Source organism: Diadema setosum, chromosome 20 (genome assembly GCF_964275005.1).
Source record: "Diadema setosum chromosome 20, eeDiaSeto1, whole genome shotgun sequence".
Taxonomy (NCBI): Eukaryota; Metazoa; Echinodermata; class Echinoidea; order Diadematoida; family Diadematidae; genus Diadema; species Diadema setosum.
In genome coordinates, this window is record NC_092704.1 from 7,582,387 (window position 1) to 7,609,633 (window position 27,247).

The 27,247-nt window shown below is 38.4% G+C and overlaps 1 protein-coding gene across 1 annotated transcript; it reads right to left on the reverse strand.

The window, feature by feature from the left end:
• Positions 1–4,191: 4,191 nt before the first annotated feature.
• LOC140243824 (dnaJ homolog subfamily C member 1-like) lies at positions 4,192–21,148 on the reverse strand. The gene is made up of 10 exons (XM_072323492.1): positions 20,953–21,148; positions 17,750–17,851; positions 17,207–17,253; positions 14,600–14,771; positions 11,777–12,235; positions 11,058–11,177; positions 9,258–9,324; positions 7,752–8,021; positions 7,220–7,362; positions 4,192–4,454 (listed from the first exon to the last, which is right to left on the reverse strand). The coding sequence occupies exons 1-10, from the start codon at positions 21,115–21,117 to the stop codon at positions 4,380–4,382; spliced, it is 1,620 nt and encodes a 539-aa protein (XP_072179593.1). The 5' UTR covers positions 21,118–21,148; the 3' UTR covers positions 4,192–4,379.
• Between the last annotated feature and the right edge of the window lie 6,099 nt (positions 21,149–27,247).

Below are 27,247 nucleotides of genomic sequence, written 5' to 3' on the forward strand. Positions count from 1 at the left end.
AAACAATAGGCTCTGATTGGTTTCTTGACTGGGGAATATTACCAATCCAGGCATGTATAAGATTCTCACAAAGAGCAGAGCCCAAATCGGGTGAAGCAGATTGTCCAATGTAGTCTCTTCAGGAAAACAAAGAAATAAATACTCAATAGTCTGCGCTTGATGAGCAACAGTCAGTGAACCATGGCAAACATTCACATTAAGCAGCATAAAAGAAAATCTCAGCTATTACCACACTTTACAGAGTCTGTGCAACATGTACACTATATGAAGAGTTTCATCGCAAAACGAGCGAACTCTATTCTTGTTAAGTTAAGATATTTGTGATTAAAGCTGCTAAAGAACAATAAAAATAATAAGAGAATACAGGATATTTTTAATCATAACTTCTAGAATATTCCTTGTTAAAGGGATAGTACAGTATTGGTGGAGATGAGAATTGGGCTTTTAACTTTTTGGGAGATACAGAGAAAACACTTATGATATACACAGAGCATACCATTTTAAGAGGAATTCAAAGTGTATTTGATGAAAATCGGGTTTGGAATTACTGGAACATCCAAAAACAAAGTAAAACAAAGCGATCGTTATAAAGTGTGGGTCCCACACTTTATTAGAATCACTCTTTTTTTGATATCTCAGCCATTTCAAAACCAATTTTCATCAAATAAATGTTTAATTCCTCATAGAATTACATGCTCTTTCATATTTTGTAAGAGGTTTCTCATTATCTCACCAAAAAATGTTTGAAACCTGAAATTAGGTCTCAACCAATACTATACGATCCCTTTAAGCCACAAGTGAGGTATTCCTGGAAAGGTTCAATTTTGCTCTATCTGATCATGGACTTACTTTGAAATGCTTAAAGCTGGCGCTTAGCTCATTTTGCAATAAAACTTCATATCTTGGTACAACTAATGCTTTGACTTTACAATGCTATACACTCTTAAGCTGTTAGCACTGGCTTTAATTGTGTCAGTTTTTCTATGCGTCATTAAATTAAGACTTGGCAGTGTGGGGAGGCTGTGAGGTGGGAAGGTTGGCCTAGTTGAATCAATCCTCAGCTCACCGGGTACATTAAAAACCATGACTAGTGCAGGCGTACTAAAATACAACTGCCCGTCGGTGAGTACATATTTGCACCGGCGAGTACATATTTGCACCGAAGCGTACACTCTTCGGTAGCATTCAGCTCATGTCTACAGGCTGCATACAATAAAGCCGTCATCAAATGGGGATAATGGATATATCCAAGTTGGCCAGCATTTCCCATTGTGTGGTCTCCTCCATGTTACCAGATCTTCAATGTATTATTCACTCCTGTCTAAAGCGTTACATTATTTTATTGGTATTCCACTTTGTCTTTGTGTCTGTACTAGATTTAATGTATGCATGTACATCCATATACTTGCACTGCCTTTTAAGAGGTGTAATACTTGACATCCCTGCTGGAGTTATATTTTCCCCAAAGAGATAATTATATTTTCCAAAAGGACACAGTGATGAGTTTTTATAGAATTACTGCCTCGGGGAAAAATCATTCCCAAGGGACTGTCAAATGTTGTAGAAACGATGAGGCAATAGAGTATACATGTATGTCAAATTATACAACACATGTATAGATCCTTGCCATCTGATTGGAGGAATATGGGTCACATGACATTCAGAAGAATCGGCTATCCCACGCTCGCTCTTAATGGCAGTGCAGTTGATGTCTATTGAATGGTAAATCAAGTGAGCCAGTCGCGCAAGGTCAATAGATCATAAAGATCGTTATCGATGTATCGTAAAGGATATATCATAAAGCATTAAGACTGAGAGCCAGATCTATAGTAGATCTAGGCCAACTGTTATAAATCCTCTTCCTACCGTAGATAGGCTTAAAATTAGATCTATTTTGGTCTGAACCAGGCCTACATCATGTGTTGTATAAAACAAATATTCAATGTTTTATCATTCGTGCGGCGGTTCGACTATTACATTTGGTGAAAGTTTAACCACTCTATTCAACTCCGCTTCACGTCGTTGAATAGAATGGTTAAACTTGCATGCTCATGAAATATTCAGAACCATCGCACTCATAGAAATTGAATATTTGTATACTACTGTATACGTCATATATTTCGCGAGTCTAAATTTTTGCGAATTGGGATTTCCAGACGATTTCGCGAGTGGTTAAATTCGCGATCGTGGAGTCTTGCACTGAACGGAGAAATGTACACGCGTACATCACATCCACATCGGGATCAGAGTCAATAGTTTCGCGTGTCTTTAATTTCGCAAGTAGCACCCGACTCGCGAAATTTGCGAATAAAAACCTCACAAAATATTTGGCGTATACAGTAGGCCTATATGTATGGTCTACAAAAATACATCACTGCATTCTAGTCCTGTCCCCAGGCAGTCAATTCCTTGAGAATATATAACCTGACAAGACACCACTGATTGCAATTCAGTGATTTTGATCCTAGCTGCATTTGTCATCAGATTGCATCATGACCAATCACTGACCAGTATTTATGTAGACCATCTAAAATAGGCATATTACAATGTATATACTGTACATACATACGTACAAACATACATACATACATATTGTGGTTACTTTGTGGTTTTATAGAATGCAGATGTGAAACCTCATCGATGAACAGTAAGAAGTGAAAGTTATCTCACATTGTTGAATTGATACTCTTTTAAGTAAAGGAAGGAAAGAAAGACATACAGAGAGAGAGCAGAAGAGATCACAAGCACTGTCAAAAATGTCTGGATAGCCGCTACTGTTATTCATTTCCCACTGTAGGAGATAAAGACTAGGTCCCTTCTACAAGGGAGGGTTTGCACAAGGGGAATATCACACATTTTAATGTATGATCTAGAATACATTCACCTCAAAAATCCTTGATTTTCTCCAGTGCATTGTATTTCGTGAAGGCCTATCAAACAAATGCTAGTATGAACTAGAAATGCCCGGGGGCAGTACATGCATTTGGAAGAGGCACATAGTCTAAAATAATGCATGATGGAGCATGCACTATCAGTTACAGTATGAAATCAAGTGTAGGTAAAGCACCGATTCCTCATGCAAGAATACATGCTAACATTGTTGGCCATGCACTTTACACAAACACTGACTGCCATTTGGTGTTGATTCAACTGTACATGTATTCACCAATATACTAATTCCTTTAACTTTGCATAAAACAAGGTTTTGCTGCACTTCCTGGGTGATTGAAGGGATAGTATAGTTTCGTTTGAGATGGGGCTTCAGGTTTCCAACATTTTTTAATGATGATTATTTGAGATAATGAAAAACCTCCTACTAAATATGAAAGAGCATGTATTTCTATTAGAGAGGAATTCAAAGTTTATTTGATGAAAATTGCTTTTGAAATGGTTGAGATATCCAAAACAAAGCGATACGTTTAATGATAAAAGGTGGAAGCCACCTTTTATTAGGATCACTGGATTTTACTACTTTAATTTTTGACAACTCGGCCATTAAATAAACATTGAATTCCTCTTAAAATTGTATGCTCTTTAACATTTGATGAAGTAGTTTCTATCTCCCTTTACACCGCACATTTGATCTGCCAGTTTAGGTTAGAGAAGATATAATACAGTGAGACTGCAACCCGGTTTCGAGTCTCAAGGAAAGAGTTTGCAAGGTCAGGTTTCGAATTTCAGTTGCTGATAGTTTGCCCTTGTACATTATGTAGTTATGATGACACACACATACATGTATTAAAGAGAAAATGGTGCAAGTTCTAGCCAAGTTTCTGCTATGCTGCAGTGATCAACCTTTTGTTACTCAATGTCATAATAATATAAGACCACAGGCAAATTAAAGGAGGAAAGAGAGTGAAAAAAAGAAGGCTGCCTGAACTATTCTTGCATGGTTGACTCCACAGCGTGCACTCCCCACTCCCCTCAACCCCCCCCCCCCCATCCACGATTTGACAGAGAACAGGAGACTTGCACAAAGAACTGAAAAGAACATGACGACGAAGCATGATGAAAAAAAAGGTACGTTTTGTACAATTGACGCAAATGACAGCGAAGGATTTTTCCAACTAATGTGACCTTCACCACGTCTTATAATCAGTTACATATCAAGTACAGTTTACCCACGGTACACGATCAAATCATAACAGCACAAAGCCTATTTAAAGGAAAGAGAAACAAAAAAAAAAAGAAGAAGAAGAAGAAGAAAGAATCACAATGGTAGAGGTCCTCTGTGGCAGTTGATACACAACATAAATGAGTTGAAACAAGGCACGGGGAATGATGAGCCTCAGTCAAAAAAAAAAAAGTGTTGTCCACATCAGGCGCAGGGGTCTTGTGACACGTCATTGCATAATCACATCCAATGACTCCTCTTCCTATCAGCTCTGGACAGGGCCCTTCTTTTTCCGCTTGACAATCTCCACCAACTCCTTGTATCGCGCTATACACTCCTCCTAGAGACAAAGAGACGGGGGCAAATGAAAAATTCAAAATGTTTGTACACATTTTTACCCATCAAGACCTTGGAGGGATTTTGCACCAAAACGTATCAATTTTTACTGACAGTACGCTCGATCACTGGTAGTAGACGTGGTAAACAAAGAGTTTGTGCACCTGGCAAGTATTTGCACACTATCATTAAAAGCAAAAGATGACTGCATCGGCCGGTCTCGTACACTTGGCAAGAGATGGTCAGCCATGCATCAGTACCACGCATCAGTCAAAACTGATGCATGGTTTCATCTATGGTAAGCCAAAAGGAGAGACTTGCAAATTGTCAGAAATATGATACAAACAATGAGTTTCAGGAAAAAATTGTCACTGTTCTACAAAACAAATGAATAGATGTACACATCTTTTTGTGCGTCAAAAGGAATTGTATGCATGCAGTAACTATAGAATTTTGCCCAAACCTCATGGGTTAAGCATTCCATAGTTACCTTCCTACTAACACTCTCAGACCTGTCTATGATTTGAATATTAAATGGTCACACAATGTGTAACTGTCATCCATGTGTTCGGGCACACACATGATAGTGTGTGCAACACATACGCACATCTCCAAAGAGCCTCTTCTGACCCATTAAGTGTGAATCTTTAAATAGTTTAAGCACCTCTTGAAATGAGTGAATATCACTTCATGCAACTCCACTTTCGTTTGATAGCAGACATTTCCTGTTTGAATGACAATACAAGCCAATCATAAAGCAACACACAACATCCACTCCGTGACAAGTGCCTGTAAAACGAAAACGCAACAAACAAATGATCTAAACTGAACGACCCAATATATTGCAGACTTCACACCCGCTATTTATACTTTTGGATTCGTGCGATTAACACAAACTCATGCAAATGATACAATCTTGTCTATTTTGTTTCGCTTAAATGTGTTTTTTTTTCCCACACTGCTGAAGTTGAAACACGGTCTGACTGTTCACATTAAGATTAACTTTTTGCCTGAATTTCTATTAAAAGGAAATATATGTGTTCCTCATTACATGCAATCTTGCGCAAAACAAAAAAAAAAAAAAAAAAAAAAAAAAAAAAAAAAAAAAAACCACAAAAACACACACACACACACACACACAAACATAACAATACCAGGTTAGTGGGCACCAGATGGGATTTTTCAGTTTTGGCCAGATTTCCTTAGACAAGATTTTGGTTAATGTTTAGCTCATCAAAACTGGATATTCCTAGCCACTTGCTTATAATTGATCTAGTAAACCTAATCTCTAGTATTTCCACTTGTGAGAAAAGAGTCTGTCATGTTCATTGTCTACATGAGTACACTGAATCACTCAATATTGTGCATGCTGAGGGATCTAAATCTCCTTATCACACTGCTATGACTGGACCATCAACTTATCCTGAACATTGGCATGCTCATTACATACTTCTACACTTGCCCCACTGGTCCTACATGTACAAAGTAGGTATTTAAAGGCTCAGTTATAGTTGGTCCTCAGTTTTTCTTCTCCCTGTCACAATTACTGAATATATGTACGTGTAAAACCCGCTGCACACTATACGATCCGACCGGTCGTACCACCTTAAGACTGGAAGTGTGACGTCAAAGTCTTGCCAGTTTCCAGTCGTATGACTGGGTCTTAGCGCCAGCTGTAGAGATTTGACATGTTGAATTTCTGCGACAGGTCGTGGGCTTTCAGCCATTCACAATACAGTAAAATGCAAGTGCACGCACTGCATGCAATTTAATACTCATTGGTAAAATGTACTGAAGACAGAACAGTTGTAAGTCTACTCGTAAGGTCAGGTTGTATAGTGTGTGTTGGCAGGTTGTACAACTAGGTCTTAAGGTCTTAAGGTAAATGGACATATAGTCGTGAGTCATATAGTGTGCTGCAGGCTTGAGTGATATGCTTGGTTGATAGCCAAGGGTTGGAACCTCAACAGCATATTCCTTTCAAACTGATACACATTTCACAGTAAGAGATGGAGAGTACAAATTTGATATGACTTCCCAACCTTTCTGACTGAAAAGTAGGGATGATTTGGCTTTAGAAAAAAAAAAAAAAAAAAAAAAGAGCAGAAGGGAGTGTGTAGTAATTTTGTCAAGAAAAAAAGGAAACTCCTACTGAAACAAGAGCTGGGAATGGTCAATAGTCAGAATCTTTTCTCCAAAGACAGAATAGTTGGGAGGTCTATATAGGGGGTCACTGAGTGGTCTAAAACAATGTTTCTCTCCAAAAGCAACTACAGACTGCTTTGACAAGAGTTCATTCCCAAATAACACATACGTGTACACTGTAACCCCCCCCCCCCATACACACACACACACACACACACATTATATGCAGACATTCACAAACAAATGTGTTGATATAGTGTTGATGAGTTGATTTTGCTTCCTACAAAACATTTGTATCTCACAAAAGCAACATTTTCCTGTTTCAGTTCCTGTGTATTGTTGGTTTGTTTGTTTTCAACAAAAAAACCACCACTCCTACTCATTTGAAGGTGATGTTTTGATGTTGATGGTGGTGTAATGGAAGAATATATCTGATAAGAAAATGATTTCTCTGTGAAAGTTTTTGAGACAGTCCTGAATCGCAAACTTAATCAAACGCGATCGATAGATCATCTTACAAATCCCGACTCGCGAAAATATCATCATGCTCACAAAATATGTGGCATCAACAGTTTGGAGTGATGCAACAGTAGGATGAGGATCTGAGAAAATTGTTTCCTGTACCTTTGTTTTGCCAGGCACCGTGTCTGCAATTTTGTCCCATCGGCCCTCGCTGCCTCGGGGGAAGACCTGCATGGCTTTCTCCAGGATTTTCTGCTGTCGCTGCGTCCACGCACAACTCTCCACACCAGAATGGACCAGAGTGTCTGAAATGATATGTATCACAAACCACAAATTAGAAACACTTGTATTATGTACAACTTCAAGTTGATAAACTCAACTAAAGATGCATGAGCTAAGTTCTCATAGTGGATGGAGTAGTTAGCAGTGGCAAGAATTGGAAGATCCTGCAATGTACTGTCGAAGAAGTATTTGACATACGTGTGCGTACATGAATAATCAAAATGTCCCATTTTTATGCTTTTATGCTGTTGTGTTTACTCTATTAATTGGCTTACCAAGTTTTCATCTTGCTGGGTTGCTTGACCTGAAAAATTATTTTCTTGTATTTGATGAAGAAAAGGTTATACTGGTACTCAATATCATAACAACATGCTGGTAGGCAGCTCTGGTGGTCTGGGGACCCAACACATACCAACATCCTGATCGTCTGCACGGCCCTCATCTTTTGCCGCTATCATATCATTGTGGTCCTGACTACCAGACTGTTGGGAAATCATAAGTGTCCTGTCCACATTCCTCGTTGGCTTTGTGGGCCTTTTCCGCTTCTCACTGCCTGAGGGCGCCGCAGAGCCCTCTGACTGAAGGTCGTCGCACTCACTGGCCGAGAGCGTGGTGATGTCCTCCGACAGGGTCAGTCCACTTTTCTTGCTGGTGACCGCATGGCTAACACCGCCTGTTATACCTACGAGATGACAGCCAAAATATTATACAGGTGGGTCTAAGGGAATAAGAGACAGTGTCCCTCACATTGAATATAAAATGCATGCTCAAAGCATGAAACAGTCACACACACGCAAACTCTTTCAGTACACGCATTAGCTAGAACAGAGCTAAGAGCAAGCAAACACTAAGTGTGCAGTGACTCTGCCTTTTTTTTTTTTTTTTTTGTAAGCATGAAACCAAGAGGAGCACCAAAATTGATATTCATTAACCCGTTGAGGACGGACTGATTTTGCTACAACACGCATTTCCCATAGACACCTGTCCGAGTATACTCGGGACTCGTCCTCAACGGGTTAATGAAAAAAGATCAACTTTATGAGTTCACAAATAATACCATTTATGAAGTTAGAATGGAAAGATATACGGTATACGCCATATATTTCGCGAGTCTAAATTTTCGTGAAACCGGAATTCCCGACGATTTCGCGAGTGGTTAAATTCGCGATCGTGGAGTCCTGCACTGAACGGAGAAGTGTACACGCGTATGTCACATTCACATCAGGATCAGAGTCAATATTTTCGCATCTTTAATTTCGCAAATAGCACCCGACTCGCGAAATTTGCGAAAAAAAAAAACCCTCGCGAAATATTCGGCGTATACAGTACTATGACCTTCACTTACATAATTATACAAGATACATTGTATACTATGAACAGACTACATTGTCGGACTTGTCAGGCTGGGAAAAATTAAAAACAATTTCACAAATCTTCACTATATTTATGTCTATCAAATGTCCCAGCTCTTTGAGAGTTCATACTCTTTCATGACCTCACAGAAAATGAGACTTCTGAAACTCTGTTTGTTTTTTGTTTTTTTTATATGACATGTTGCCTTCAAAGTAATCATGAATTTCCCATATTGACCAATTTATGGGGACTTACTTTTTGATGAATCCCTTCCCTATGGGATACCATACACTTGTACTTCACTGACGAAAAAGACATTTTAACTCCGGGTTTAATCTGGTACACCAGCACAGTTAAAGCCATGAATTTGAAAGACTTGTCCACACTGAAACATGATATTGCATAGGTTAGGGCTTTATGACACCCTGCATACATTTACCATGAATGCCATGGGAAAAATTAAAAGATGAGAGTTTATAAATGCGCAACAATTTTCCTCAAACACTGAATTACTTCCAATGCATCACGCACTAAACATGCAACAACAAGGAAGGTGCTTGTTTACCTTGATATGCTGCATCAACATTTGTTGCAAATTTTTGGGTCTTCAGCTGTTTGGCTTTCTTGGTAACCTGCCACACAAAAAAAAAAAGGAAAGAAAGAAGACTGGATCATAACAATGGAGAAATGACAAAAATAGTCAAGAGGTGAATTTGGTATTTGAATTTTGTCTGTTTGTTTGTTTGTTCATCTGTCTATTCATTTGTCCTTGGGAACAAATCTCTTGTAAATAGCAATGGAAATCAGTTTGCCTATTACAAGCAGTTTCTCTCTCTCTCTCTTCCTAAAAAATGCGTATACTTAGTGACCGCCTGGCTCAAAACCCACTAAGAGTAAGCCAAAATGAATTGTCAGTTTTCAATTGATAAAATCAAATTACTCTCCCAGGTAAGACAAACTTTAAAAACTGTTAAAGAGAGCAAAAACAACAACAACAACAACAAACAACAAACAAACAAAAAACATTGCAACCAAAGAACTATCAAATGGGATAGACTTTCCTTTGCCATGCCGTGGTGGCTTCATTTTGGGGGTAAGACAGCTAGGATTTGGACAAGACATGATTATCTGACCATTAATCCAAAAAAGTCATTTTCACCAAAATTTGAGATACGTCTTGTCACCCCAGCGAAGATATGTTGATAGAAATGATTGAGAGCAAACATCTATACAAAACAGAGCAACAATATTTATAAGAAACATGCAGAGGAACATAACACAAATCATGGCATATCAACATCTGTCCTGCATGTGATACACTGTATAAAGCCTTCCCTAACATGCACAACAACACTGCATGATCTCCACAGGTTGAAATCCCTATCCCAGCTCTGGTTTAACCCTTTATGTGCCAAGTCATTCATTTTGCTATGCTTTTTCATCTGCATTCGGTAAGCCATCAAAACTTGACCTTGCTGTAAAGCTAGCAAGCCCACTCAGGTGCAGTAATGTGTCTTTGTCTGACGAGAAAGCCACGACGACAAAATATGGATTAAAGGGAAGATAAACCCCAAGAACAATGTGGATTGAGTGAAAGCAGCAACATTAGAAAAACACATCAGTGAAAGTTTGAAGAAAATCGGACAATCGATGCAAAAGTTATGAATTTTTAAAGTTTTGGTGTTGGAACCGCTGGATGAGGAGACTACTAGAGGTTATGACGTATGAGTGGACTACAATATCAAGAAAATATAAAGAAAATACTACAAAAATCCATTTTTCATGAAAATTACAAATTCCATCAACTTGATATTGACATATGTTAAGGGTAGCAATTATTCCCCCTGCTTTCTGAAAGCGGTTGGTCCACTGCTCTTTCATAATTCTAGAAAAGTGAATTTTTGTTGAATATCCTTTATATTTTCTTTGTATCGTTGTCCACTCATAAGTCATATCCTCTAGTAGTCTCCTCATCCAGCGGTTCCAACACCAAAACTTTAAAAATTCATAACTTTTGCATCGATTGTCTGATTTTTCTCAAACTTTCACTGATGTGTTCTACTAATGTTGCTGCTTTCACTCAATCCACATTGCTCTTTGGGTTTACCTTCCCTTTAAGGAGATTAGGCAATCTCAATTCATGTACTGTTAGTTTCCATACATGTACCTATCACTGAGGAAAGCACTTCAGTGGATGTGGCAATAGGCAAACCAAACACAGCAAGGGTTAAACCCCAAATCTGCTCACATGCAGACACACATTGACATTTTTAGCCATACACGTAGCTTAGAGGACATGTGTTACACTCAAGCAGAGTGAAAGATTTACTGGAGTCTGGATCATCTACATACTACTCCAACGTACCATGTCTACAGGTTTATTGAGCTCTGTGGCAATCTTCGTCCACCTGTCCGTAGTTCCTCCGGGATACTTGGACATGCACTTCACAAGGCAGGACACTTCATATGTTGACCAGTCCAGGTTCTACCAATAATATTAATAAGGGGAAAAACAGACTCTGATGCTTGTATGCAACTCCAAGTGATTACGCGATCACATTCACATGATATCCCATTATCTAGAGCAGTGCAACTTAATTGCCATCTCAATATTATGTTGGTATCTTTTTTTTTTGGGGGGGGGGGGTTGAAAGCTATGTAGTTGTTACAGCAACAGCAGACATTATACCTTTCATTCTATTAAACCACATCTCCTCGATAAGTGCGTGTCTTTTCAACATGAATAAGAAAAAGTATGAGAAGTCATTACAGAACCACTCTTCTTCCATCTCTCCATTTCCCTCCATGCAATACATTCTACCCTACGTGCACTTCAATAAAACATATTCCTCTCATTACTTTCATGGAGAAGGTTCAAATAATGACACCTATATTTTTCAAAGTGAAACATAACATTGCTTCTTTTTTTACCAAAACATCCCGATGTACCATTTCCATCATCAAATCAGTGTGATAAAGGTTCCAGTAATTTTTTTTTTTTTTTAAAACATTGTTTTACTTGAGTTTTGCTGCATTCATACAACACAAAACTTTCAACATTGGATTGTTCTCCAACGGACAAACCTGGGTCATATCTGTGCTGTTCTGCTGGTTGGATGTAACATCACCATTGGACAACGAGACTCCATCGCCGGTGGCCATCGTCACTGCTGCCCCGATGGAGCGGTCGTAATCATACAGGGCTGGATTCAGACGCTGCTTCTCCCTCGGCCCTCCTCTGTCCTTCTCCCTCTCCTCCTCTTCCTCCTCGTCCTCTTCCTCCTTCAAATCTTCTCCTCTCCCTTTCCTCCTTGCCTTCCAGTTCTCCACCAGACCGCGGGATGCGCCCGGGAGGCCGCGCACCATCGAGAGAACGGCGCATCCCAACCTCCATGGGAGGAGGTCTGCGAGGACGGGCTTGGGGACAAAGGTCGGGTCATCCTCGGGTGACGGGGTGGCTGCCGGCTCATTGGTCACCTGACTGCTAGCCTGCCTGTTGGCTTTTTTGCTCTTTTTTATTCTCTTTGGCTTAATAAGTGCTTCCTAATGGGAAGATCAGATAAAAAGGCATCTACCCAATGTACCTGATGTTTCTTATATGCTTCACTTCCTTGGGTATACAGATACATTGTATTTCTCACTTTCACCACTAATATGGATAATGTATACACTTGCCAAAATGTATCAAATCCAGACAACAAACACAAAATATGAATTGTGTGTAGCTACTTGTCTGTTAAATTCTATACCCACATAATAAATACACAAAGAAGGTTCTCAGATAGATCCCTTTTGCTGTAAATGTCTATCGTTAGCAAACAAACGCTGCGTACTTGAAGCAAAACTGTCAACATTTATCACACAATCATCATTCTGGAGTGAATACAGTTAACCTTGCTTTATTTTTTAATCCGTTGAGGATGGACTGATTTTGCAACAAACACACATTTCCCATCGACGCTTGCCCGAGTATATTCTGGACTCATCCTCAACGGGGTATCAAGTTGACCTCGCATAAGTCGAATAATCGCCTAAGTCGAAGGTCTTTTCACATCCTCTTTATATTTTATTGATTATAATCCCTCATAAGTTGAGTTTACTCTAAGTCGAAGCTATTTCTTCAGTCCAAATAGATTCCACATCTGTAGGCAAGGTTGACTGTACTTCGAGGTTCCTTGCTTGGAAAATTCCTCATTGACCAGCAAGAGAAAGTGATCTGAAAGTACCGGTATCAGTTATACACACTTCATTTCTCTTTCATGCACTGTGGTAACGAAAGAAACCGAAACTGTCAATTCTACTGTAGCAGGGTCGTCTGGGATGCATCCGCTTCGCACGCCATCACTACAGCATGTTTGTCAGCAACAAGCACACGGCCCTTCAATAACATTTCAAGGAAGTTTGTTACCCTTGAATGCTGATGTTTCTGAACAACTTTGGTAAGTATTGACCAACATCCTAAACAGATTTCACTCAGAATCTAACCAGCACATCTACACCTCGTCTGTTGAGAATGAGAAGGGCGTTAAGTTGTCTTGAACACTATGGGTTTACTGACAACTCAACGCCCTTATCATTCTCAATCGACGACCTCATGTACTACACTTGGACCACGTACAAAAGAATTTATGAAAATATTTTAAAAATCCGGTCAACCACTTTTCTTAAAGGGAAGATAAACCCCAAGAGCAATGTGGATTGAGTGAAAGCAGCAACATTAATAGAACACATCAGTGAAAGTTTGAAGAAAATCGGACAATCGATGCAAAAATTATGAATTTTTAAAGTTTTGGTTGTGGAACCGCTGGATGAGGAGACTACTAGAGGTTATGACGTATGAGTGGACAACAATACCAAGAAAACATAAAGAAAATTCTACAAAAATCCATTTTACATAAAAATTACAAATTCCATCAACTTGATATTGACATATGTTAAGGGTAGCAATTATTCCCCCTGCTTTCTGAAAGAGGGTTGGTCCATTGCTCTTTCATAATTCTAGAAAAGTGAATTTTTGTTGAATTTCCTTTATATTTTCTTTGTATTGTTGTCCACTAATACGTCATATCCTGTAGTAGTCTATTCATCCAGCGGTTCCAACACCAAAACTTTAAAAATTCATAACTTTTGCATCGATTGTCCGATTTTCCTCAAACTTTCACTGATGTGTTCTACTACTGTTGCTGCTTTCACTCAATCCACATTGCTCATTGGGTTTACCTTCATTCATAAAACGAGATCTGGGACAGATGGACAACATGAAAACATAACTGCATCCGGCACCCCTGCCAGTATTGGTTATCCTGTGCTGACACTTGACACTGATATAGCAATACATGTAAGACCTCCAGTACCTATAGATGATACAAAATGATGTGTTAAAGCTGGAAAAAAAAAGGAAGAACACATACAATTCACCAGATTAGTCTTCAGATCACACATTATACACATACTAAATACGTTGTACACACATGTACATGTATGTACCTGATAAACATACTGTATTCAAACACTATACAGGTTTTTCAAAGAACATTGTATGCACAGCATACAGACATACCGGTACTTTTATACAACTTGCAAATTGTATACTTGTACATACTGGTATACTGCAATCAAACATAAATACATGTAGGCCCCCTACACGTATACAAAGATTCATAAATAGGCCTACATATGACTGTACACATTTATATTCAAATACTGTATACAATCACATACTATACATACGTACAAACAACACAATTACATACACTGTACATACATACATACATACATACATACATACATACATACATCTTCTATGCAGGTACATAAGCTCTACATGTATGAAATACTGTACTAGTAATCGGAGCCACAAGGACATGCCAGGGCAAAGGGTTTTCCCATGAATAATACTCCACTTACCAGCTCCAGCTTCCTTTCAAAGTACATGGACCACAAGACCAGGTAGTGACCGACCGTCAGGATACCAGACAGCAGCATGGTGAGTTCGAGGAGGCCCATCTTACGCACTCGCCGGTAGTAGAACACCGGCTGTCGCCAGTCAGGAAGTCCATGCTCCAGAATCTCATCGTATCTGTCACCATAATCATCATGATAACAGAATCAATTCTAATCGTTGGTTAAAAATTTGGGAATATCTTATATTTAATATCTTATAGTATTGCTTCGCATAGATATTGAGCACACTCTCTTCATGATTATTAAAAGTATCAATACTATGTATTTAATACTGTTTTAAAAACTTTGTACGGTTTTTATTCATATTTCCATGAGTTTCATGAGCCCCCCCCCCCAAAAAAAAAGGGGGGGGGAGGGGAAACAGTGGTAAAGGAAGAAACATGAGTCTATACAGACAAAGCAAAACGTTTCATTCAGTTTCCTCTTCCGAAATGTCAGGCTATGATTTTAAAAGACCAACTCCTCACAATATACTAACTACAAACTAGAAATTGACATTGCCAACCAAAAACAAAGACATAACATGTACCGTCGGTATATGAATTTCTCAAGGCTTAGTAGGAAATTGACTCAATCAACTTTTTGTGGCTGTGTTGCACCATCATTTAAAATCAAGCTAGTGACATACACGTACGGGCACAAGATCGCAACAAAGACTATGCCCAGTTGGTTATCGCTCACTGCAGCCTTCCCTTAGCATAGTTTTGTCTTGCTGTAGTACTGCCGCCCGATATACGGTAGGCGACAGGTTTGACTTTCAGAAGATTTGTATTTCCTTGCTTGGAAAAATGTCTTGGAATATCTTCTCACCTTCACGACATTCAGAGCCTGGCAAACGCCAAGAACATATTTTTCATTTCTTTCTGCAAATTCTCTCTATAACCTACGTGTACATTGTATTTCAATTACTGACTTATAATGTACATGTTACAGGATATTCAAATTGTGTATAATGACATAATATGCACACTATTCACATCACACTTCTGTGAGATATGTGACCTTGCATCACAAAAATCATTTGGGTATCATTTAATTTCTTGTTAGGCCTGGCAATATGTGTTTGTGTTCAAAAGTACTGGTTTCTATTTCTCTTTTCTTTCCCAAGGTATACCACTTCTAAATGATTTTCTTCCATCTAACATTTTTTTTCCCTTTCTCAAAAGCAAAATAATTTCTTAAAGATGTTTGAACACCTTTTTTTCTCACATTTTTTTTTCTCTCAATTTCCACTTATAAAGCACATGAAAGCCAGCATGAAACCTTATGAGAACTTTTCAAAAGTCTATAGCAGTGATACCTTACCATGAATAAAATGTACATAATGGCCTATAAATGGGTACATGCTAGTTTCACGATCCCTTGATAGCAGTTTCTATTGCATCTTATCTGAACCCCAATTGAATTATGCATGCGAACAAAAGATTAGTCTATCAAAGTTTGATAGACCATACCCTTCAATGCCTCTTTGCGGAAACTTGATATTCCACTGTATAGAATTGCTATCGCTCAGTTGGTGTGGAATAGGAACATCTCATTTGAATTGAAGTTATACTTTAAAGTAAAGGTGAGAATTTCTTTGAGAATCTAACCTGAACTAAAAAAAAAAAAAAAAAGTCTTATCTCACCCCTGCTGTGTTTTAAAGTGCACACCTTATGGCCATCTAGGTTTTTAAAATATAGTCAGAATGAAAAAAAAAAAAACAAGAACAAAATTACTTAATATGCATAAATCTATCAATGCAGTATGGTAGGGCCACAATGGTCAACCCGATATTTCAGGATAGTGAGACATTGCAAATCTTTATGGAACCAATTGGAGCCTGCAAGTAATGAACCATGAAATGCATGTCAATTCAAACGGCATATCCCATTCTGCAATTATTGATTTGCCCGTGTTCAACATAACATCCATGGGAAATTGCACTTTCACTGCCATATTTTGTTACGTGAATGCCTTGCTATGCTTTAAAACATACTCTACCTGAAACCTTTCTCTAGTAGATCTCTGAACTCGACAACTGTTTTAACCCTTTCTGTGCCTGGGACTTTGCACAGTGTGCACAAGATTATGGGATTTTCTGTGCCAATCTGCACTCAAAGCACATAAAAGGTTTTTAAAAGCCATTTCCTTACAGCTTTTTCTAGTCCATGAGATAATATCATAAAAGAACTGGCAAGTCCCATTTCTCAAATTTTTGAGTTTGTTTGTTTGTTGTTGTAATTGTTAGAATCTGTTTCTGCTTCTGACCAAAAAATCATCAAGTTAATGTACAACAGAAGATTACACACACATGCACACATAAGTGAACAACCTGGTGGACAGTTTGAGAACTTGTTCTTTCATTTTGCTTTTTGTTTTTGACTTTTTTTTTTTTTTTGTATGAGATCTGTTAATCTTGCAAGGGAGGCCTGATGAACTTTAAACACAAAGTCCTATTCTGATAACCACTGTATTCATACAGTCATATTTGCTCAGCTGCTCCACAATCTCTACCGGTATACACAATGTACATTTGTCTCTTCTTTCCCTGTGATATAATTACTTACTTTTGCCTTCTTTCTTCATCTCTAAGAACCTCTGAGACAGCTACAAGCTGAAAAAGAACATTTAGAAAAATGAAATCATGTCTTAATGAGTCAAAAGTAATTAAAAAAAAAAAAGTTATCAGAATTTGATGTAGTGTGTCACTGTAAAATCAAATTTAATTCTGGCATGTGGTGGGAGACCTACAATGTATCACAAGAAATTAAAATGTTTATAAAATACACAACCATTTAGAGTTGAGGTGCCCATATACAAAAGCACACATGCGGCTCATCCCCATACTATACTAAGAAAGTTGCAGACATGCAAGCTGACAATAAAACTACAATTTATAAGGCGAATGGAGAGAAAGATAATTAATGCATTATTTTCATGTTTGTTCAAGAATCAAAACTTTGAGATCTCTACTCCTCTACTAGTACCATACTGGTATCAGCTTGTTTAAATTTGGCCATGGGATCAGTCAAAGGATATCATGTATGTAAATAGTAATCTACAGAATAGACTAAAAATCTATGGACAAAAAGAAAATCATATTAGTTTACCATTCTAAATTTTTCTTCAGCATCCTCTTCTTTGTTCTTGTCAGGATGATGCTGCAACGTGAGGCGACGGTATGCTCGGCGGATTTCTGCTGGACTAGCATTCTAGGATAGAATCAGAAAGAAGGGAAAGGGATTCAATCAAAATGAGATTGTAAATCTTCTGCTAATTAGTATGCTTTGTTTCAGTGACTGGTACCCTGTTAAAACGATAATTTAATGACATTGTGTGGATTTTTATCGAACAGATCTTTGTGTGTCGCTGCTACATTATTTCATACACAGTCTGAATGGGTTTGTCCAACATTCAGGTTAAGTTTGCTATTGTTATTGTTGTTCTTGTAAATTACAATGTACCTTCTGCTTTTTCGGGGGGGGGGGGGAGGGGGAATTCAAAGTTCTGTATGACCATCAAGTAGCATGTTCATCTACTGCACAATGTATGAAAACCAACTGGAAGGACTGAATTGACCAATCATTTGTGACCGTGCATCACAAAACAAACAAAAAGTCGCACACACTGATTTTGTGTTGTTCTAAGGACTGAAAAATAGGTGAAATGGGTCAAACAAGCCGATCTTAACTTTCTCAGGAAGAGCAAGTCTTCTTCTACATTATGCTAAAATTTGGGATCATAAAACGGGCTGGAAAGTGTGTTTTCTAGCAGTTTATCTCGAACATTTTTTGGCAGAATAGTGTGATTAAGTGTGTCTTTAGAGTCCTCTTTTTATTTCTTAAAAACCTTGTACACATTTGCCACTTTAAACTCCTATATCTTTTGAAAGGATGATGCCACTGCTTTAAAAGTTGGCATTAATTAAGGACAGAGTGTGTTAATAAGCCATGCTTAATTTCAGTTTGATCTGATAATCCCTTCATTGTTGTTACTCCAGCGGCTTACATCCTGTCTTTTGTCCCATTCGTTACACAGCTAGAAGGGCTTGGTAAAGATTAAGCGCTTGAATAGACACTGTACTTCAGAGCCTCTGTTCTCAGTTCACTCTTTTCCCCCGAGTGTGTGCTTTCTTTCCAATATTTTATTTTCTTATTTTTTTTTTTTTATTCAGAAAGGTTAGAAAAGTCCATTTCCTTTGAGTAATACATCATTCTAAAGCTTAACATCTGCGCTTTCAGAATCTTTCAGCTTGGTAAAGACTGAGCGCTTGAATAGACACTGTACTTCAGAGCCTCTTTTCTCAGTTCACTCTTTTCCTGAGTGTGTGCTTTCTTTCCAATATTTTTTTTTATTTAGATCGGTTAGAAGAGTCCATTTGCTTTGAGTTCGCATTCTAAAGCTTAACATCTGCTCTTTCAGAATCTGCTCTTAAGTAAAATTTCATGTCTGGCGACTTTTTGTTTGTTTTGTGGTGCAGGGTCACATTTGCAGTATCCACAAATTTAGTAATCACGCGGGTTTGAATGTGAATTTAAAAGATAATTTATGGAGCCTGAGCTTTCAATCCTAGTAGAATCTTCGTCAATGGCAAAATGAAAAATATTATGGGTAACAGACACATACATTTGTATGGCTGACAGAAAACAAAACATGCACTGTCTGAGATGAGAGGGGCTTTCTCCACATCCTCTCTATTTTGTCTATCTTGTTTTAGTTTATTTTGTTCCAGTCCAAGTTTTGTTTGCATGTTTGTTAAATACTTGCATTCCTTTTTGTTCAGCCAATCTTGTGCACATCATCAACCTACATTTGTACAATGTACCATATGTGCAAGCATACAATGCAAAATATTGAGTGGACTTGAGACATGAATAGAGCATCTTACTTTGCAAATGGGTTGCCTTCTCCATAATGTTACTGGGATCAGACAAGGCTTGAGACAAGTTTTTTCTTTTGGCAGCCCGACAAAGATATTTGGAGGCCTAACTATCTGGGCCACCAACAAATACCGCCACCGGTACTAGCGGTAGTCATCTTTTAAAAGATGGTGGCCCAGCACAGAGCTGTTTTTGGTGGCCCTCGATTAAAATTTGGGATGAAAATATCACAGATTTTTTTCTTTTTTTCTTTAAATTTCAGGCCCTTTAATTGTAGTTTTCTCTGATGGACCATTGGCATTATGTATACATGTATCACACCTGCGATTAAACTCTTCATTAAAATATTCACACACACTGCCACACAAGGTGACACAGACACATGCTTGTAATTTTTTCTATCATAGTTGCTGTTTGTCCTTCTCACTACCTGTCCCACTCCTTCCAAGGGGTGGCCCAATTCACCCCATTTTCAGAGACTCCAACCCAAAGCACCTTCTGATCTGGAGATTCTCCCGCCTGAAACCCCTAGCAAACGGGAGACTCCAACTTGATGTGTGCGAAGCGCGAAGTTCCTAGGGTTCTAGATGCTCTCTTGTGCTATCTAAGGCTTATTTTTTTCAACATACGATAGAAATAAGTAAGAAATCCCTTCCAACGGGAGACAAAGAGCCAGGGCGGGAGAAATTAGATCTCAAACGGGAGAACGGGAGATTTTGCAAAAATGTGTTTTCGGCGGGAGATCTCCCGTCGAAAACGGGAGAGTTGGAGTCTCTGCATTTTGTAGACTGACTTCTTTTTTTAATTCAATAAGCTTATTTTAAAATCAATAATATCACAAATATGAGCCTTTTGTAGGAATATGAACTTCATGATCTAACAACCCGGGTCCGAGACACAAGTGTCCCATCTGAATATAAGTGCCATATCATCACTAGTGTTCTAACAAGTTAGAGGTCTAAGTTAGCCAACGTATAAATTACCTGTAAATAGATACCTCTAACAAGAGTCTAATAGTCTAACGTTACATGGAATATTTATCCCACTTCACTCCACTCTTCCCCTATTTTGTAACTTGTTAGCACGTAAAATTCCTATCCTAACAGACTACCAACAAAGTTTGCCTCTTTGCAAGTTGAAGATACCAAACAATGAATCATGAAACTGGCCTTACTTCCAGCTATCTGTAAAATCACAATGAAAGCTAAGTTGAGGTGCACTAAGTCTTAAATACTGTGCTGATTGTTACGTGTGACACACGGACGAACGGACACGACAGCTCAGCACAGCAGGTAGTACACGATCCATCGGGCCGTAAGCGGTACTTTCACGTTGCCTCGGCCGACAGGTACGGCAAGAGCTGCCAGTCGTGATCCGCTCACATTTTCTGCAAGCCGTCAGGACATGATATTTAGGACGCTCGTAGAACTCACCTGGTCTAAACCGAGAACATCGTAGAAATTCTGTTGAACTTCTTCCACTAAGTCAAACAATTCTAAATCAGCTGAATCCCATGCCTGTGCCGGTCGCAGCAAGAACGCAATAATGAATATGGTCCAGACGAATTGACATTTCCGACAGAGATCTAGATTCCACATTGTGGAATTGACAAATCGTCTGCTGCTCGCCATGTTGGCAATCGGAAATAGCGACAAATTTCGGTGAAGCGACCTCTAGAGGCCGAAAATACAAACTTCTAATTTTTTGTTTTACTAGGGTATTCTGTTTTGTTTTGTTTTGTTTTATTTTTTTTTTTTTTTACTGGCAGGTACACGAATGTAGGTGTACGCTGAATATTTTGCAAGGTTTTTATTTTCGCGGATTTCGCGAGTTGGTGCTATTCTGACTCTCCTTATTCTGACATGAAGGCAACATGCACGCATACACCATAGAAATCCAGTTCTGTGGCATACACTCGGTTCAATACCAGTAAATTGTTCTCATGTAACATACATTAGGGGAACCATACATTATCGTATTGTTCCAATATGCAAATATGTAGCATCAGCACGGAAATTCTATTTCCCAGTGAACCAGAGCATGGTAATCATGACACATAGTTTTCATTATTGTTATCATGTTTTATAACACACACGTGAGTACCACAAGTGTCATGTAAATAACTTTCGGTTTTAGTGAACATATGATATAGGCTATATATATATATATATATATATATATATATATATATATATATATGCATATATATGAATAACAGCAATAATTAGTTTCTGCTCGGAGTCCTGAGAAAGTATAGATTCACAACAGTCGGTCAATATAAAAACTCCGTTAGAGACGTGAATTTGACGAATTTTCGACCATACTGCTTTGTCAAGTCTTTAACTTGACAAAGCCCTGCTATGGGCGAAAATTCGTCAAATTTACGTCTCTAACGGAGTTTTTATATTGACCTGCTGTTGTGAATATATATATATATATATATATATATATATATATATATATATATATATATATATATATATATATTTATAATATCTCGCAAACATTCGTCTATAGGTTGAAATGTGATATAGGTGGTTTTATTCTACTTTCTCTTGAGGCATTTCTTTTTTTCTTTTTTTTTTGCACGTCGAAGAAAAACACCTTTAATTTTATAACAAACATTACTGGTGCCCCAATGAATAAACAAAATTATGTTGTAAGTCCGTTAGATGAAATTATTATATATATATGATTATATATTATATATATAATATATATATATTTCTTTCTTTCTTTAAGACTGGGGAAGGATCCATTCGGGAGTAAAGCTTGTGGAATAGCCGCGATCACACAGTGGCAAAAGATCAAGAAGTTTAAGATCGCGATCTCCAAGATCTCAAAAGGTGCGGCCCTCAGATTGGCAAAATATCGAAAAGTTTTAAAAGAAAAACACCTTTAATTTTATAACAAACATTACTGATGCCCCAATGAATAAACAACATTATGTTGTAAGTCCGTTAGATGAAATGATTATATATATATATATATATATATATATATATATATATATATATATATATATATATATATATTTCTTTCTTTCTTTAAGACTGGGGAAGGATCCATTCGGGAGTAAAGCTTGTGGAATAGCCGCGATCACACAGTGGCAAAAGATCAAGAAGTTTAAGATCGCGATCTCCAAGATCTCAAAAGGTGCGGCCCTAAGATTGGCAAAATATCGAAAAGTTTTAAAATCGCAACCTTTAAGGTCTTGAAGTTTTATAAGTGTGTGTGACTGCAAACTTTCCGCTGAACTTCCCACTACAACTTGGGATATTTCATTCTGTAAAGTCATCCCCGCCAAACTTCTCGATCTCTAGCCAGCGTGACCGGACAACAAAAATCGCGAAGACTTCGCGATCTTAATGCCAGTCTGACTGCGCCTTTGATGATAAACTTAAATGACGGTGTTAGAATAGCAATGCGGGAGAAGAAATGGAAAAAAAAAAAGACGTGTGGCACACTTCTACCTAGATTTGATCCTTCTACATCTGTTATAAGAATGTAACTTAAATTAGTCAACTTCTAAGACAGTTTGAACTCTGAAATTGCCTCGACCAATGCAATCTGGGAAATAAGGGGTTCACACCTTCCTGGTCCTTTTTGTTCATTTTGTTTTTATACGTGGATAACATCCCGTCAGTGATAACTACCAGGTATTGATGCATTTCAAATCATTCTTAACTTGACGACGCCACGCTCCCTTGTCTGTCTGACTGTTTTTTTTTTTTTTTAATGGGTAAAATTAATTACCCGGTCCAATTCCTCGAAAACTTATACTGTTATGCATCTTAACCAGCGAGAAGTGATATACCTAAACGCCGTGTCACACCTTTCCGGGCAAGTTACGCGGGCTTGTTGCGAGGAGAATTTCCCGCGAGTTTTGCGAGTTTCGCACTTGCTTCTCACCTGCTAGACGAGTGCTACTTACCTTCTACTTGCGTGTATTCCGTGTGACCTGCGTGAGAGCTTTGAAACCGATCCGTTTTCTGTTAAGAGCGACTTACGGGTACTGAGAAGTACTTGCGTTGGAGTTGCCTGCGAGGTGCTGCCGGTAAGGGTCTCCTACTAGCGTTCTGCGTGTACCTCTGAGAGCGAACCCCCACGACTCACTCGTAACAAGTTTTGAGCATGCTCAAGGCCTTGTCATACCGTATCTAGGGAAGTTTTCCGGCTTGACTTGCGGGGAAACATATTTGCTACCCGGAGCTCTCCGCAGTTGGTCTTCACCTGACAGTATACCTAGTGCGTATCTCGGAGAGGTCCACGCAGAGCGCCAGTAGGAGGCTCTTAGCGGCAGCACCTCGCAGGCAACTCCCACGCAGGTACTTTGCAGTCTCCGTATGCAGCCAAGATAATGACATTCTGTGGGACTTCTGCCATTCCTTCAGAGGAATTCCTTCACTGAGTTGTCAGCCTCCACGAGCCTGGCACACAGGTCACACAGTATACCCGCAAGTAGAATTTAAGTATAACGCGTCCAGCAAGTAAGACACATGCAATGACTCGCCCAAATCCTTGTCCGCCCTGAGAAATTTTCACGTATGCTGGAAAATCCCTACACGCAACAAGCCCGCGTAGCTTGCCCGGAAACGTGTGACAGGGCCTAAACATGGTTTCGGGTAAAAAGATTTGCGTGTGCACTCCGGGCGACTACGGGTGAGATACGTGCTAGGTACTGTCATGTGCGGGTCACCTGCGGGGACCTCCGGGTAGTAAAACTTGTTTTTCGCAAGTTGCACGCAAGGCTTGCCCGGAAAGGTGTGACACGGCCTTTACTTAATAATCTGCTTCCATTGATTTATGTTATTTTCTGTTGATCATTATAATTTTAGATATCGAGCTTCAAGGGATGGTACAGTATTGGTGGAGATGAGAATTGGACTTTTAACTTTTTGCGAGATACCAAGAAAACACTTATGAAATAGTACAGAGCATACCATTTTAAGAGGAATTTTAAGAGGAAAGTTTATTTGATGAAAGTCGGGTTTGGAATGACTGAAACATCCAAAAATAAAGTAAAACAAAGCGATCGTAATAAAGTGTGGGTCCCACACTTATTAGAATCGCTCTATTTTGGATATAAATCTCAGCCATTTCAAAATCAATTTTCATCAAATAAACGTTGAATTCCTCATGGAATTACATTCTCTATCATATTTCATAAGAGGTTTCTCACTATCTCACCAAAAATGCCAGAAACCTTAAGTTAGGTCTCAACCAAAACTATACGATCCCTTTAAGTCCCTGCTTCATGTTAGTCTGGAAGACACATAGATCTCACCAGTTCCGATTCAGATCATAGAAATGACATTCTTAGCAAATAGGCCTCTAGATTTAAGGGTCAGTGGTTTGTATGAACTAATGAATACTGAATACTCATAAGGAACCATGTTACATACAGAAGATTCCACTTCGTATGACGTAATAATTGAATATCCGTGTTGTCACTTGAATTTCTGCCCAAGAATTAGGATATGGATCTTTTTATGGAGGACCTGGGTTTTCCACCACCTTGCGAACATGAAGTTACATTTGTTCCCTTGAGAGACAACATCGATCCTTCCGTAGATACTGGAGTTGTGCTTTTTTTTTTTTTTGGGGGGGGGGGTCAGATATACTGACAGTTGGATAGCACTCCTAGTAAAGCAAGTGATCAAGGACTCACAATCATCAAGGATTCTGCTAGTTCGAGAAGAAAACTAAAGGATTCAAAGAACATGGTTATTATCAGTCGTCTTTGTAAGAATAAACTTATATTCGATTCAAAATATGCATCACACAAGCTCGTTTGGCACAAAATATGTTCCGCCCATTTTACCAACAAAAGTAAACTGAACGCTCGCGGAAGCAGCTCAACGACAATACTCCTGTATACAGGTATATATAAAAAAAAAAAAAAAGAAGAAGAAAAACCTGCTCGCTGTGTCAGACCTGATCTTTCTTCACCAGTATACAATGGGTGGGAACGTTTTGATCTGGCCTACAGCCTGTACTGATGTATCTAGCTCCAATCCTGCAAAGTTGCCCTGAGATGATTTCGTGTGCATGCGAAAGCAATGCAGAACGTTTCGATGCAAAATGTCACAAATCAGGCCTGCTATGTACAGCAGTGTGTGCATGTCAGCAACTATGTGATGATGCAAACCTTGCATGAATGTAGATTGATTCAGCTCGATTAGAAATAGACTTTTCGTCCCAGATTATGTTTCTTGGAAAGCCAAAATATAATGGTGTTGATGACTGAAGAATTACAAAGTCATCCTTCGTTTCTGATTGCGAGATACCAGGATTTTTCTTACATTTTTAATTTTTTTTTTTGCTTGAGCCTGCAGAGTGGGTGAAGAGATAGAGAAGAAAAAAAAAAACATAAATTAATTTTTGTTCGCAGACGAGATTTATGAAAGTTGCCACTTGATTTTACATTCAACTGCAGATTGAAAATGATTATGTACCAATTTATCCAATGAAAATGACTAATTACAGGGAAAGATAAATTGACCTTGCACTAATCTATAGAGCAATGTATAGCGATGTGATTGCCCGATAACTTATCCTGTTTTCATGACGCAATGATACACTTTGATAGCAAGACCTTGTTTTGGTGGAAAATATGCATAGAAAATGGGTAAATATTTGCATAATTTATTACGCAAATGAGATAATAGAGGTGTGTTGTTTAGTAGTAATTTTTGTATCACTTAATCACACCAGGAATCATGAACAGGTCTTAATGTAATAACTGTTATGAAACATATTCATATATTGCGGCAGTGCGTTGTAGAATCTCGAAACCTGCCTGGTCTACAGCCTCTTGAATACCAATTTGCAAACATATTTCCGTAAGTGTTATTCAGTTCTTCTTTGCAGATTGATTCCAATACTCGATTTACCTCGGACTCTGACGACACTATAATGTGCAACTTGTTTGCCCGATAACTTAACTGTTTTCCAGTACGCCAAGGTACATTTTGACAGCAAGACTTTGTTTTTGGGAAGATATTCATAGAAATGGCCAACTATTTGCATAATCTATTGTGCAAATTAGATTACCAGGGTATTTCTAATAGCAGTCTTTTTCTTGTATCTCTTTATCACAAAAGAATCATCAACTTAGGTCTTGATATGATAACTATAATGATTTAGATTCATATATCGCGGCAATGTGTTGTAGAATCTCGAAGCCTGTCGTATAGCCACTTGCATACCAATTTGCATACGTAATTACCAATATTGTTATTCATTCTTTTTATTGGTTGATTCCAGTACTTTATTTTCCTCTGACTCTGATGACACCATGGTAACTTTGGTTGACCGATAGCTTATCTATTTTTCACTACGCCAAGGTACATTTTGATAGCAAAACTTTGTTTTAGGGGAAAATATGTTGAGAAAATGGAAAAAATATTTGCAGAATATACTATGCAAATGAGATGCGTGTTTTATTTCAATACTTAAAGTTGGTTCTTGTATCTCTTCGTCACACTAGGAATCGTGAACCGGTCTGGATACAATGACAGCCACCATCAGAATTGTGATTCAGATTCATATATTGAGGCAATGCGTTGTAGAATCTAGAAACCTGCCAGTTCTATATCCTCTTGTATACCAATTTGCATAGATATTTGCATAAGTGTTATTCAATTCTTTTGAATTGATTGATTGCAGGACTTAATTTTGATTCGACTCTGATGACACCATGGACTTTTTGCTTGCCCGATAACT

Bases quoted from the DNA above. Each gene is read 5' to 3' on its own strand.
- LOC140243824 (XM_072323492.1), bottom strand. From the start codon at position 21,117: ATGTGGAATCTAGATCTCTGTCGGAAATGTCAATTCGTCTGGACCATA. The intron at 7,363-7,751 runs GTATGTGTTGGG...ATATCATTTCAG, and splicing joins TGCAGACGATCAGGATGTTG to ACACTCTGGTCCATTCTGGT. The intron at 4,455-7,219 runs GTACAGGAAACA...CTTTGTCTCTAG, and splicing joins CGGTGCCTGGCAAAACAAAG to GAGGAGTGTATAGCGCGATA.